The sequence below is a fragment of the Mandrillus leucophaeus genome, unplaced genomic scaffold, assembly GCF_000951045.1.
Source record: "Mandrillus leucophaeus isolate KB7577 unplaced genomic scaffold, Mleu.le_1.0 Scaffold163, whole genome shotgun sequence".
Lineage (NCBI taxonomy): Eukaryota > Metazoa > Chordata > Mammalia > Primates > Cercopithecidae > Mandrillus > Mandrillus leucophaeus.
The window spans coordinates 2,881,208-2,897,302 of NW_012101621.1; the positions used below are offsets into that span (position 1 = coordinate 2,881,208).

At 40.0% G+C, this 16,095-nt stretch overlaps 2 gene segments (V, D, J or C); both read left to right on the forward strand.

Annotated features, from left to right (window-relative positions):
• The first annotated feature begins 7,990 nt into the window (after nucleotides 1–7,990).
• On the forward strand, nucleotides 7,991–8,725 carry LOC105536824. The segment is given in 2 exon segments: nucleotides 7,991–8,176; nucleotides 8,376–8,725. Coding segments are annotated over 2 exon segments (495 nt in total).
• A 4,718-nt stretch (nucleotides 8,726–13,443) lies between these two features.
• On the forward strand, nucleotides 13,444–14,690 carry LOC105536779. The segment is given in 2 exon segments: nucleotides 13,444–13,716; nucleotides 13,836–14,690. Coding segments are annotated over 2 exon segments (393 nt in total).
• The last annotated feature ends 1,405 nt before the right edge of the window (nucleotides 14,691–16,095 follow it).

The window sequence follows — 16,095 nt, forward strand, 5'->3', positions numbered from 1 at the left end:
CTCTAAACATAATCCCACAGTAAAATACCCGAAAGAAAAAAAAGGTATACTTAAAAGATGTTGGAAAGTATGAAAACAACCTCCCAAATCAAATAATGATAAGCACATGTCAAAGTTTAATCTCAAATTATTGCAAGAGAAAAATTGCATCAGGAAACACATTCAAATTATTGGAGTAAGTAGAGACATTTTATAGAAGGTTAGGTTTTTTTTTTAAAAAAAGTCAGGTTAAAGATAATTATTATGGTCAAATTATTATTGGTTCATAATGACTGTACTCTGTGTAGTAGTTGTTAGGCTCATCATGAGATTAATAGTCATCTGAGATTATAACACTAATATCTCAGAATGAGTCTTTGTTTTATTAAAGAATATCAGAAAATTGATCAAATATTTGATCAGATGTGATAGTTAATTCCCACATGGGGCTACACATTTTGTCCTTCAAAAAAGGTTCATTCAAGACCAGTTTTGGGAAACTTATTGTTGTCAAAAGTAATTCAGACCAAATGTGGTGGTGTGTGCCTACAGTCCCAGGTACTCAGGAAGCTGAGACGGGAGGATCCCTTGAGTCCAGGAGTTCAAGTCCAGCCTGGGCAATATAGTGAAACCTCTTCTGTCTTTAAAAAAAAAAAAAAAAAAGATAATTCAAGTCTTTAGTCTTTACTATAATGGAAAGGAGGAATTTGTCAGGTTTTGGATGTTTTCCCTTCTTACAAGTTACTAAGCTTATTTGATTGAGGCTACAGTAAAGACATGAAACTACTTAGAGACAAAGGATTTTGTTACTCATGACACAGCAAACAGCATAAACATTGGTATATTCACTTCAGTTGTTCTTTCCTTTAAATTTAAAAAAAATGATAAGTGTGCTTGTGTGCTGATGAATACTTTGTTTGAAGTGGTACTGTGTCATAACTGAGGAAATTTGAGCTTGGAGAATTCACTGCTTTTATAGTAAGGAGTACACCAACTTGCTCTTTGTCTCAGAGGGAAACAGTACCTCACTCCTCAAGGTTGCTTGCTGCAAGCGTAACTCTGGAAAGTGGTCAGGTAGAGTGGTCATGGTCTTAAACCATTGGCATACCTAGCAAGACATTTATGAGTATAAGAGATTAAGGATGGTCTGGTTTTCAACAATATCCACTCCATATTCTTACATCGTGTTATTTTCTAGAAATTTTTCTCATGAGTATGCCACTCCAGAAGCCATTCTGATTAATTTGACTGACAGAGGTTCTGAGACTAAATACATTGAATTTGCCTCAAACAATGTTTAATTAAGGCTACTATCAACAGAACTCCAAGCAGAAGAATGAGACCAATCTGCAACATTAACTTCATCCATTTAGACAGCTGTGACAAAGTCCCAAAGTATGGATAGCTAGGATGTAATTTCTTATCCGTTATACATGAAAGTTTAGATTGACATGCTAATCTTTGTTTTAATTGTCAAAAGGAGTCCAAAAAGCAGCCACCATTCCCAATGGAAAGATGTTCTGTCCCACCTATTCCCAGACATAAGCATAACCCAACAGGTTAATCCAGTTTGGAATTTATTGTCGAACTTGATTTGGATCAGCATTACATCACTTTTGTCATAGGATCCTTGGGGTGTTGCTTTTCTGACCAGAAACCTCTGTGGTTGATGGTGCCTTTACTCAAGTTTTGCATGGACCCACTGGGCTTGTTCCACTCACCTGGTCTGGCAGACTGCACTCAGTTCATGCTCCTGGCCTGGATCTCATGCCTGCCAAGGGCGAGTTAGGCATGGAGCAGTGAGGGATATGTGAGCAAGTGTGGGGTCTTGCCACTGCTCAGTCAGACATGCTGGCTGCTGCAGTGAGGTGGGCAGCGCTGGCATGGGTACCAGCTCTCTATGAGGCTGAGGCTGGACCAATTGCACTGCAAGCGGCATTGACTGCTGGCACCAGGGAACACGGTGGCACCTGAAAGCTTGGAGATGCCAGGAACCATAGGGTCCTAAAGAGGGGGGTCACAGCCCTGACTTGGGGAACTCCCAGGTCTGGGCTTCCCAAAGGGTCACAGCACTTCTCTCCTTCTTTTTACCCACAATGTGGTGAGGAAGGGACATGTTTGAGCCCTGTTTGTGGAACAGCTCTTTTAGCCCCACCATTTGATGGGTTCCAAGTTCTTGTCCTGCAACCAGGAAGAACGAGGTACACATACAAGTGGAGGGTGAGCATTATTAAGTGATAGAAGAGCTCAGAGGAGACTCTCATTGGGTAGCTTCTTTCCATCGCTAGGTTGTTCCAATGAGTGTTGAGCTCATAGCAGAGAGGAGACCCTGGAGTGGGAAACTCCTCTCTGCAGGCAGGCTGTCCTGTTGTCTTTGTAGCTCTCAGCAGAGATGAGGCTCTGGAGTGGGTAGCTCCTCTCTGTAGCTGGTTGTCCCAGTGTCTGCAGCTCTCAGTAGAGAGGAAGCCTTGGAGTGGGTAGCTCCTCTCTGCTGCTGGTCATCCTGACGTCTTCTCAGCTCTGGCTGAGCCTGATGCTTTTATGGGCCTCAGAAGGGAGGAAGTGCATGCTCAATTGATCCACGGCAGCCATGGGCAGGCCCAGAAAAGGTACCACAAGTTGCCACTCCAGTCTGTGGGACTGGCAGCTCAACCCCCAGCCTTCAGGCCCTCCTTGGCCTGTAGGTGTGGCCTCACTGGGGTCCTGCCCCTTCCGCCCAGAAACCTGTCTGCCTCCTACTGTCTTCGTGGTGCCCAGATGGTAGGTGCCAAGGAGTGCCTTCAGGCCAGTGCCCCCTTGGCTTGCCTCCTATGCTCGTCAGTGCCCAAAATCTGGAAGGGGTCGAGGTGGCAGAAGGCTGGTGTGTGAACACTTGCCCTAGTGTGTGCACACTCTACTGTGCTGCAACAGTGCCTGGGCTTGGCCCCAACTTTGCTCTGAGATCAGAGTAGGTGCTGACAACAAGGAGAAGTCAGGCAGCAGGAGTGGGTATTTCTGAGCCTGTGAAGGCAGAGGGGCCTTCCTAGGCCCCCAAGAGTACAGAGAGGCCTCTGTCCACAGTCACTGTTTAGGAGGCTGTAGCTGCCTGCAGAGGGAGCTTGAGGGGGTGATGCTCCTGCCTGCCCCATGGAGCAGAAGGCCCAGGTCTGCAGCCTTGACTTGGGTGCCTGCAGCTTCACCAAGAAGGGTGGGGCTCCTGCCTGCTCCTGGTTTCCCCAAGAGCACAGGGAGGCCTAGGTCTGTAGCCATGACTTGGGAAGTTGCAGCTGTGTCTGAAAGGGCAGGGCTCCCACCTGCTCCTGGGTAGAGAGGACAGTGATGCCCCTGAAGCTGTGGCTTGGGCAGCTGCAGTGGCACCTGGGGAGCTCCTGTTCCAACTCAGAAGGGGCGGGGCTCCTGCTTGTCCCTGATTCCATGGAGTGTGCAGCCCCAGCCATGCCTCCCTGCTGTGATGGTAGTGGCCACTCCAGATGACCTGCTGCTGCCATCACTTTTGTTAAGCTATAAGAGCAGTATCATTGAATATTTGCAACCTCTGTAGCCATTCATGGCATAACCCAAGACTTTTCAGACATCAGGAGAAGCATATACATTTGTATGAGTCAGATTGAGACAAAGTTGTACTGACTCCTGTGTTTGTACACAGACAAGGATGGGGAATCTATGTTGGGAAGCTGCTACTGATGTATGTATTGCAGAAATGTTCAGGAGAGGCCATATTCACAGTTTTACTATTTCAAGGAATGTGGAAGAGGATGACAAACCAATAGCAGATTGGATAGCCAACTGCAGTTGCCACTTGGCTCCAGCAGACTATATAATTGCCTTGCTAGGCTGTGGTGCTTGACCTAGAATACAAAGAGTGAATTAATTCTCCACTCTCCACCTCCTAGTCTAAGATTTTCCCTTCCTAAGTGCCAGTGTTGTTGCTCTTTCTCCACCATCACAAAATCGGTTCATCCCATTCTAGTAGCTATAACTTTGCCTTTTTTTGGTAGTCAGTTCCAGTCACACACCAAAATCATTTGTCTAGAATAAATAGAAAGAGAAACAGGCATTTGTATGACATTTACATAGATTCATCATAATTACCACCTTGGCCTTCCTGGACCACTGAATGGGAACTTGTAAAGCTGTGCACTCAAATAAATGCTGGTTATCCTCATGATATAAAATAATGTTTAACCAAGAAAAGAATATAGGTGGCTGAACTGGAATTCAATATTAATACCACTCTGACCATGTTGCTACCTGGGGAGTGTACCAACCAGGCTGTTGTAAGGTCGCTGCTAGGAGAAAGAAAGAAGCATCATGCCTTTCACTTCTAGGACGTTAGAGAAGGTGTACTTTTTTCTATTACTGTTAAATACAACTAAAAATTCTGGACATTACAGATGGTCCTTGAATTGAAATGAGATTACTTCCCAGTAAACTGATTGTAGTTTAAAATACTGTAGGTATAAAATGCATGTAATGTATCTTATATACTGAACATCATAAGATTGCTTATCCTATGTTAATCATGCTCAGAATGCTTACATTAGCTTATGGTTGGGCAAAATAATCTAACACAAAGCCTATTTTATAAAAAAGTGTGGAATATCTCATCTAATTTATTGAAAAAAGTACCCAAAGAGAATAACAGAAGGGTTGTATTGGTACGCAAGGTACAATTTGTACTGATTGGGTATTGCTTTTTGCACCATGAAAAAAGTCATAAGTCAAGTCATTGTTAAGTCAGGGACCATTTGTATATAAAATCGCAAGATAAAAAGTTTCTGAAAGATATAGAGAAAAAGCCAGATTGTCTAAGAAATTTAGGACCTGAACAATCTAGAACAGTGAGTTTCATGAGTTTCCTTTTGCCTCATACAACCCAGTGGCATCCAGGAATAGCCAGTAACCTGGTAATGCCAGTGGGTACAGAAAAGAATTCCCAAAGAAATGCCTGTTTTCCGTAGCCAAAGGACCAAGAAAAGGATTGACTATGAAGGCAGAAACTATAAGACTATAACCATTCTACTCTAGCCAAAGACCACAGAAAGTTTTACAGCAACCAAACACACATTTAATCAACAAAAAGGTAACTGCAACCTAGTAGGAGAGATTTATGATGATGTAACTTTCCTTTGCTCCATCTTTCCATCACGGGCTTGAAAATAGTCTTTAAATGGCATTCTGCATTCCCAGTGTGGGTTTCTGGGGCTGGAGGAAGCAGAGTAGACCTGTTATCAAAGAATAGTGCCTATGTTGACCTCTCAGGTGGTTTTCTGAAAGGCTAATTCAAAGGGCTTTCCTGTATTCATAAAACTCAAAATCCTCTCAGAGTGGAGAAGAAGTGGCTATGAAGAGGAAATTTTCTAAAATATTGATAAAGGGACTCAACAGCAGGAAGGAGAAAGAATCTGCAAATGTGAAGATAGGCCAATTGAAATTATTCAGTCTAAGAAGCAGAAGGGAAAAAAATTGAAGAGAGCTTAAGAGACCTGTGGGACATTATAAAAAGTACAGCCATAAGGATAACAGGATTTCCAGAGTGAGAGGAAAGGAAAAAGCAGGGAGAATATTTGTAAAAGTCATGACTCCAAACTTCCCAAATTTGTTGGAGGACAAGAACCTATACATCCAAGAAGTTCAACAAGGACCAAGTAGAAAAAAGGCAAAACAAAACAAAACAAAACAAAACAAAACAAAAACAAAAACAAAACCCTTGGGACTCATTACAATCAAACTGTTTAAAGAAAAAGACAAATTGAGAATTTTGAAAGCTGCAAGAGATAACTGACTAATCACATGGAAGAGATCTTTTGAAAGATTAGCAGTCAATTGTTCATCAGAAACCATGGAAGCCAGAAGGCAGTGGGATGGCATATTTAAAGTGTTTAAAGAAAAAAAAATGTCAACCAACAATTTTATATCAGGCAAAACTATTGTTCTAAAACAAAAGAGAAATTAAGGCAGTTCCAGATAAACAAAAACTCAGAGTATTCGTCTCTTGTAGATCTGCCCTACAAGAAAATCTAAAGGGAATCTTTCAGGCAGAAAATAAATGGCACTAGACAGCGACTTGGAAACATGCAAAAATAATGAACAATCATAAAGATAGTTACATAGATAAGAACAAAGCCAGTAGTTTTTGTTTGTAACTCCCACTTTTTCCCTAAATTATTTAACAAACTAATGCGTAAACAATAATTATAATTATATTGTGGATAATCATACACAATAATCTCATTGTGTATACTGAGAACACAATGAGTATTCCATGTGTATAAAAATTTCCTTTGTTGTTGTTGTTTTTAATAGTACAACTTATGTATTTCAAATAGACACAAAATTAGTAGCATTTACAGTAGTATCTTAAGATAAATTGCCTTTGAATAAGATCTTGCTTTCAATACTTTGACGTCCACAAGGCATATCTAGAAAATTTCATGCTATGGAAGATGAAGACTGTTTAATCCAATGGGGAAGGGGACTATGATTTCTCTTTGATTAATTGCCATAACACTGTCCTTAAGGCATATGAAGGAGTTTCATATGTTATTTATACATTAGTAGACACAGAAGTTTTGCAGTACAACTTTGATGTATAAATTCTGTCATTTTGCTAGCACTGATATTGCTCTTTATATCTATTTGCCCATACTATTTTTGTTACAAATATTAAAAAGGTGATTTCTTCCTGAAAATACTGTGGTCCTCATTCAATTTTAGATGTTATATTTGTTTTTTTATAAAATTTCCAAGAAAGTAGTGACTGCATTCTTGGGTTGGTATGACTCTTCCTTTGGTTTTTACGCTTACTGAGAAGTGACTGTTGTAATTTCTGTCATGTACAATACATTCCTAGAGAAAGGGATTTCAATACTAGCATATTACTCTCATTCTATTTCCTATGGCAGTTGCTGGTGGGAACGGGAAGGGCCTGCCCAGGCCATCATTGATGAATACTGATTACATGGCTCTTGAGTAGACAAGAGCCTGCATCATTGCTGGCCTACAGCCACCAGCTTCTTCAAGGACACAAAGCAGATTATGGACTAGAGGAGGAACAGCGGTTGTTGTGCTTACTACTCTGTAGACCCAGTTAAATTTCTTCCATAGTTAACCCTCCATAGATCTGGTTTGCTTTTTAGGTTAGGATGAAAAGGCAAAGTGAAAGACCAAATTCATGAATTTTGGAGATTCATTCCTAGATATAAACTTAAAACAAGAAAAGAAGTAAGAGGAAGCAGATAAATGAACAGGCATATAAAAGTCTAGATAGTGAAGGTAGGTCCATCTCTTTTGCAACAGCCCAGATAAATACTGTTTTGACATGCACATGTCATTGGTGTAAGGCAGAATGACGAATTCCAAGCTCTAGTCCCTGGCTTTGTTAAAAAATGTGGCCCAGGCTGTGAGCTCAAATCATATTTGTTCAGCTAGATTTTAGGTCATTCTATTTTGAAAGAATTCTTTTGAATTACAGGAAATTTCTTTAAAACTTGGAGATAACAGAATGGTATGGGGATGTGTGGCCTGACATGGAGAAGAGCTATGTAATGTGAAATCCTCCTTAAATTGCAAGAATCTCACTCAGAGTCTTGTAATAGAATGCTTCGTGACTGACTGTTCAGTGTAGGAAAGTGGCTATTAGAAATAACTGCTCTTACTCATACGAGAGTTGCCATTTGATATCAAACACATACACATGCATAAACATGCTCCACAGACGTCAACTTGGAGCATTTGCTTCTCAAATTTTTAATTTAACTAACATGTCAGATTTTTACATTCACCTGTTCACATAATACAGGTCTACATTTTGAGTACATCTTTGATTACTATCAGGATTCCACAAGATGGCAGTGTGTTCTTAGGGACCCTGAGGAAAGGTCTGAAGTGCTGGTGTGTGTGTGTGTGTGTGTGTGACAGAGAGAGAGAGAGAGAGAGAGAAGGAGAGAAAGACAGAGAGAGAACAGGACAGATGATAAGAGGAGGGGTTGGTGATATACCAGGGGTTGTGAAAAGAACCTCTTTTTTCTAATTGGTAGGACAGATTCTTTTATGATTCCTAAAGTGGAAGAAATAAAATATCTGTGCTACGTTATTTTTTTTGGATTGAAAATTTTAATCCTCAGTGAACCAGGGCAAAAAAGAATGATGAAATCCTTGAGAGTTTTACTGGTGATCCTGTGGCTTCAGTTAAGCTGTGAGTTTGGGCATGTCTATAGGAACATAATGTACAATATTTCAAGATGTTTTCTATCCTAGGCCGGGGGCTAAAAGCCTGCATTTTTTTCTCTAACTAAGGGAGAGTACAAGGCCTGTAAAAAGATGATTTGAATTCTGGGGAGTAAGCATTTACCTCCCAATTTGTCTTCTCTGTCTGACCACTGTCTTTTTCACAGGGGTTTGGAGCCAACAGAAGGAGGTGGAGCAGGATCCTGGACCCTTCAGTGTTCCAGAGGGAGCCACTGTCACTTTCAACTGCACTTACAGCAACAGTGCCTCCCAGTCTTTCTTCTGGTACAGACAGGATTCCAGGAAAGAACCTAAGTTGCTGATGTCCGCATACTCCAGTGGTAACGAAGATGGAAGGTTTACAGCACAGCTCAATAGAGCCAGCCAGTATATTTCCCTGCTCATCAGAGACTCCCAGCTCAGTGATTCAGCCACCTACCTCTGTGCAGTGTATACACAGTGCTCCCCAGACACCTGCAGTCTGTACCCAAACCTGCTGTGCCCCAGGAATGCCTGATGTAGAGCTTAGACTGCAGGGCAGTCAAGTTGTCTTTGCTTTCCAGATTCAAGTGGAAATTAAGAGCACTAGTATGGAGGACTGATTGATTAGGGAAGTATTACTGTAATTCTGCAAATAATGGAGACCCTGAAGGAAAATGAAAGATACAATCTTGGTCTGGTTAAAATGTTTTCTAGTATTCTCTCTCTACTTTAGTTTTAAAATATTTTTTATGTTTCTTCTGGAGAGATTAAAAAAAATTAAAATATTTTTTGAGATCATTGACAAACCAGAAGGATTACATATTCATTTCATACATACATCACAATCTATGCCATAAGCATATCCATCATCTCTAAAAGTTTACTTCCTCCCTCTCTTTTTTTTTTTACTTTAGGTATGATTCATAGACAGCAAGGTGCATATATTACATAATGTATACATTTTAATGCCCACTCTAGTTTTGTGCCACATTTTTGCTTTATGAGATTGGTTTTATGATTCTTTTTATTTATATCAGGAAAACATTTTTATACAATAACAGATATTCTGTCACTGTCCATAGGATATCTTATTCTTTCCCCATTTAGTTACCCAAGAAATTTGATGGTCATTGCTTTAGGAATGCAACAGAAAAACAGAAATGCAAAATAAAAAAATCAGCAAACTACTGTGAAAATTCTGTAAGTCATAAATTCTTTTAGTTATAGGACCCTCACCCCATCTCCAGTCCCAGCTGCAGTGCCACTCCTGAGTTATATAAGGCCACATTTGATTAGTAGATGGCAGAACTAGAGGGAGAGGGTGAGAACTGGTTTAAAAAAGCCTAGATATTTGCAGAGATTGAAGATTAGAGAGGGTTTATATTGTCATTTTGGGGTAAAGTCTGAATTGAACTCAAAATCTTGTGGAAGAGTATATTGATTCCTATGTAACTGAGTGTGGCTTGGAGATGGCAGGGAGTCTTAGGCCTAGTCACAACATGTCACATACTCACAGCCCCTGCTGGGATGACTTAAAATTTATTGAGAAGGATCTCTAAGTATCTAAAAGAAGTCTAGACACCAAGAGACTTTGTTATGATGAACAAAGACCTGTATAAACCAGTGACCAGAGACCATTTGGTATTGAGCATGTTTCAGCAAATGTTGGAGGAGAGTTGGAAACACTGAAGAGCAGATAAATGCCTCCCTCCTCTGACTACCTAGCAATACATATTTGCCCTGCGATGTATACTAAGTTAGGGCAAAATATTTGTGCCTGATGAAAAGAAGGCTTTTTAGTAGATATTAAGTTGAATTACAGGAAAAAACTTTGAACATCACTTTATTATAAAAGTGAAGTGGTAGTCTGTTGGGCATGATATCGTTTATGTAGTCCCCAAAGTGGGAAAGTTTAGAAATGGAGAATTAAGATTTCTGTCCAGGGTTGTTCCCATAGTCACTGATGGAAAGGATGCAACTCAATCCAAATGTGCTTCAAATTCTTAATCTGAAGAATGAAAGACTGAACAAATCTTTCCAAGTCTTGGAAGAAAGATGTGAAAGGCAGTAAGGAAGAGCAGAAAGTTGCGCCAGAATCAAGACCCTTAAATTTTAGTCCCACATTTATTGTACACCTTTTGGCTTCCTGGCATTCTGGAAAGAACCTGGGTTGTGTTTTTTGTTTGAATATTTATGTTACTAATGGTCCATTTATTAGGCTATATATTACATATATTTCAGGATTTGTTTCAGTATTAAATGAGATAACATACTGCCTTGGGATGAGTTCCTTAAAAGTAGAGACCACACTTGGAATTCTTTCTCTGTAACTGATTGAGGAAACCAGGTTGAGATGGGGGAAAGGCTAAGCATGGACATGGTCCAGTGGGAGTCTTGATCCTGCCTGACCTTATAGGGAGCTCTGGAGAGTGAACTGCATCAAAGGGGTGATTCCTCCCACCCTGAGGCAAGGGAGTCAGACTGCTCTGACCTATTGTGGGTAAGAATAAAATCATAATTGGCTGTGCTGTTTCTTGGGGTAGAGGTATATGCTACCGGACAATCGTGACTGTCATTGGCAGAGGTCAACTTTCTAGGGAAAGGGGCAACTGTGAGCCAAGAGTAGCCAACACTCACAGTGGCGGAGGATGGCTACACTGTCCTAGGAAAGGAGATCTAAACTGGGGATCAGCAGTGTTCGTTATTACTATGGAGCGTGACTGGTATGTGGGCAGCATTCAAGAAATAATAAACTTTAATTGTATTCTGAATTTTAATTTCTCTCTCTATTTTAAGGCGTTTATACAGTTGGCTTGACCAATTTTGAATAGTTGAAATAATGTAAGTTAAAGCACTTGTTAACAGAAACCATCTAAATAAATACAAAAAACAGATAAAAGGAAACTTTTTTCAAAGCTAAAATTCAGGAATTTTTAAAAGAGTAGTGACCAGAGAATCACTCTACTATCTTAGTTGCTTTTGGGAATGATGAGATGACATTCTATCTGTCACTTTCTATCCAGGTAGCAATGATTCTGATGATTTACAGTTCACAACTCTGGACTTCCACATCTAGACAGAACAACAGAGATACCATCTATATTTATACACGATTACTGCTATTTTGTTACTAATTTGTGTTTAAGAATGAAGGACTGGGTAGCAGGATGGACTCCTCGTGTCATTGTGTCCATGTTCCCCACAAGGTTTCTTTTTGAATGGGGGGCCTGGCCAGTAGTGCGGGTATGTGGGCCTGTCATGTGAATTGACAGGCTTCTTTCTAGGATGAATGAGGAGGGAACTGGTAATTAAGTTGCTTCTCTTTGTTCCCTGAATCTAATATCATTGAAAATGGTCTACTTCTATTAACTACTGATAATAAAAACTGAAACCATCCCAGATGGTTCATGTAAACTCTCATGAAGTTTACGTGCCCCAAGTTGGCTTCATATGCTTCTCACACACAAATACAGAAGCAGGTTGGTGAGAACAGAGGGAGGCTAGTGCAGCCATTCCACATGTGGACCTTCACTACGTTCTTTTGTGTTCTGTTCCTCTCACCCTTCGTCACCTACTCTCTTTCTCAGCCCAGAACCTCTCCAGGGTCCCACCCAGTATGTTCCCTCCATTCACATTTCTACTGTAATCTTCTCATAGTTCATTCTGGCCCGGACTTTTCCCCTCTCTGTTTTATCCATCAGTGTGCTCGCATCCACTTATCATCTACTTCATGGGAATTGTGATATCTTTCATCTTTTTATTACTTTTATTATTAATGGATTCAGGTCATTCTGCTTATAGTTTTACATTTCATTTCAGTGGGAATTTTAGAGAGTTAAGAGGACAGCACATGTGTTTAGTTAGAAGTTTTGTATCAGAAACCCACCCTAGTAACATTTAAATTTTTAAACTGACTACATAATTTAGTCTTACATGTGATAAACAATTTATAGGCAGAATCAAGAAATAGATCAGAAGCCCAAGGGAAAACTGATTTCAGGCTGGTACAAGTCAATGGAGTATTCAGAAGCAGTTTTTGTTCTGACCTTGTAAAATCCCATTTTACCTGAGATTTTTCTCCTTATTTGGTTATTTCATTTTTTAGGATCCAATGATCTCTATGCTGCAATAGGTTCGGTGGGGAAGGCTTTTTGCTCAAAAGCTTCGTTTTATTATTGGGGCACAGGGCAGTCTGTTCTTGTTCGCTATGCCTTGTCTCCCACCCACATGGCACTGCTGTTTACTTAGCTCTGTTGAGCGTCACCATCAATATCTCTCACCATTTCTATACCTCTCACAGGTTCCTCTAGTTTCCGGTCTGCTGGTTGCACTCTTTCCACCTGTATTGAGTTCATGTAGGTTTACTTTTTAAAAATCTCTTTAACTACTTTGATAATCACTTATTTATATGTTATATTTTCTTCCACTTATCATTCTGTTCAAGTTTCTTCATAGATGGAGGAACTTAATTGTGGAGATAGAGAAACTGCATTAATTTTTTTAGTGTCAGATTCTCATAATTTGGCACAATATATCAGTCTATTCTGAACACTGACAGTTGGAATAGGACTCTCACTTTCTCTTTTTAAATATAAGTTATCTAAGTTATTTTCTCCTAGGTTCACAAATATTAAACTTGTTGACATGAAATTAGGAAGCCTTTTCCACACTTTCCACTTGACAAAGAAAATTCTTGCCTTTAATCGTTTGCTTTGGTTAATTAATTAATGACATGTGATCCAGGCTGACTTTAAGTATGAGTCTCTGATCTAATTTATTTTTTAAAGAATCAAATAAAGGAACAATCTCTTTCACCTACTGTAATGCCCACATCCAGCTGCACAGGGACATATGAGACTCAGCCCAGACTGAGACAACTGATCACCACTCCTCTCTTTGATGAACGGCTTTACTGATATAGAGTGTCTCAATGGTTTTCCAAAGTCTACAACGTTGTCTTCTGTGACTAATTTCTCAGTGAAGTAAATTACTCTTCTATTTCTACATAACTCTCCTTTCTCATGTATTTAAACTTAAAACCATTTACTCTACGGAAGGTGACGTCATCACGGATTCGGGAAGAAAGAAACACTTTCTGTTGGTTTTGAGATCACATCTCTCAAATGAGAAGGAACAGTTCACTTCCTTGGATCTGTGGTTCCACGTATGCCCTTCAGGGGGCGACGTTGCACTAAGCAGGTATCTGTGTTCGTTGCAGACCATCCTCATCTACTGAGCCTCCTCCCTGCAGGTGGCTGATGTAGCTCACTGATGTGTGTGTAGATAGGGAGCTGTGAGGAGAACAAGAGGTCAGAACACATCCAGACTCCTTAAGGGAAGACCTCTTTGTGTTTTGGAAACTTTTCAAAGCCAGGGACTTGTCCAGCCCAACCTTCCCACTGCTCCTAGCTCCTGAGGCTCAGGGCCCTTGGCTTCTGTCCGCTCTGCTCAGGGCCCTCCAGCGTTGCCACTCCTCAGCCATGCTCCTGCTGCTCCTCCCAGTGCTCGAGGTGATTTTTACCCTGGGTGAGTAACATTCCATTCCTTTTCCTACTTTTGTAAACGTGACTGTGTTGTAATTGCCTCTAAGTAGACTTCTTAGCGAAGTCTGCACTGCCTTTACTTACACAGCATTGGTGTTGCAGGAGGAACCAGAGCCCAGTCTGTGACCCAGCTTGACAGCCAAGTCTCTGTCTCTGAAGGAGCCCCTGTGCTGCTGAGGTGCAACTACTCATCGTCTGTTCCACCATATCTCTTCTGGTACGTGCAATACCCCAACCAAGGACTCCAGCTTCTCCTGAAGTACACATCAGGGACCACCCTGGTTAAAGGCATCAACGGTTTCGAGGCTGAATTTAAAAAGAGTGAAACCTCCTTCCACCTGAGGAAAGCCTCAGCCCATGTGAGCGACGCGGCTGAGTACTTCTGTGCTGTGAGTGACACAGTGCCTGAGACTGCAGGGCAGCTGAACACAAACCTCCTGAGATGCTGAGACTTTCTGTGACTCGAGAACTCAACCCTGAAGTCTGTCTTGTAATATTAAATAGCAATTCCAAGTTTCTGATGCTTATTGATGTATCCTGTATCTTTTTCATCTATTTATTTTTAAACTAACTATGACTTTAAATTTAAAGTGTGTTTCCTTTAAGCAGCTTTATATATAGGGTCTTTCTATCCACTGTGCCAATCTCTGGTTTTGCATTGGCAAGTTTAGATAATTATAAGTTAATGTATACTGATGTAACTGGTTTTAGTATACTATGTTATTATTGTGTTTCTGTTCCACTCTTTTCTTTTGTTCTTTTTTTTTTTTACTGACACTTTTTGGATTATCTGAATATTTTTAACAGTATTTTTATCTATGGACTTCTTCGGTTTTATTTCCATATTTTTTGAGTGGTTGCTCTGGAGATTATAATACATATGACTAACTCTCCAGGGTCTTCTGTGATGTTGTACCTCTTTATGTAAAATGTAGAAATTTTTGTATAATATGTCTCTCTATTCAACACTGATGCTTGTTGTAGTAGTTCATGTATATTAACACTACATATATTGGAAACCGCACCATATAATGGTACAATTTTTGTTTTAAATAATTGTACGGACTGTATAAAACTCACTAGGAATAATAATAAATATTTCATGTTTAACAGCTGTTTACTAACTCTGGTATCCTTCCTTTGTTTCCAAAGCAAGTTTTCCTCTGAAACCAGGAGATGTGTTTGAAATGATGTCATTCCCTTCAAACTTAAAAAACTCCCTGTAACATTTATTCTAGAGTAGGTTTACTGGTAATTGTATTTTTTAGTCATTTGTTATCTGAAGATGTCTTTATTCTTAATTTGCCCTTTATTTGTGGAAGATATTTTTACTGGGTCTGTAATTCCGTGCCAACCATTTTTCCTCTTACTTTAAAGATACTGTTTCATTGTCTGTTGGTCTCCATGTTTTCTGGTTAGAAATCTATGGTCATTCAAGTAATTGTTCCCCAATGATATTAATATGTTGTTTTTCTCTAGCTGCTTCATATATATGCTATTTGTACACACACATACACGCAAGTAAAATCGTATTGTCTTTTGTTGTCCTCAGCTTAATTATTATTTTTACATGTGGTTCCCTTTAATTTGATCCTGTTTGGGGCTTAAATTCATAAGTTTGTCTGTCTTTGAATTTGGGAAGTTTTTGGCCATTCTTCTTTCAAATATGATTTTTGGCCCAATCTCTTTCTCTTCTCCTTCTAGGACTCCAATTAGTTAAAACTTAGACTTTAGGACACTTTCCCACTAGGTCTCCATAGCTCTATTTTTTTCTTCTTTCAAACTTTTTCTTGATTTTAAGGTCTGCCTCTACCCACTAGATGCCTCTAGAATTGCATACACCAAGTTGTGACAACCAAATTTGTATCTAGATTTGTCAAATGTCTCCTGAGGGGAGCAAAGTCAAAATTAGTTAGGTTAGGTAATCTATACTGATCTATTTTCAAGTTGTTATTCTTTTCTCTATCATCTTCATTTTGCTATTGAGCCCTTAATGTGAGATTTTCATTTTGGATATTGTATTTCTCAGTTCTAAAATTTCCTTTTTTTTTTTCTTTTTTGAGATGAAGTCTCGCCCTGTTACCCAGGCTGGAGTGCAATGGCATCATCTTGGCTCACTGCAGCCTCCACTTCCCAGGTTCAAGCCATTCTCCTGCCTCAGTCTCTCGAGTAGCTGGGAGTACAGTTGCATGCCACCACCCCTGGGTATTTTGGTATCTTTAGTAGAGGTGGGGTTTCAACATGTTAGCCAGGCTGGTCTTGAACTCCTGGCCTCGTGATGCGCCTGCCTTGGCCTCCTTGTGTGCTGGGATTACCCATGAGCCACCATGCCCGGCATAAAATTTCCCTTTTTTTTTTTTTT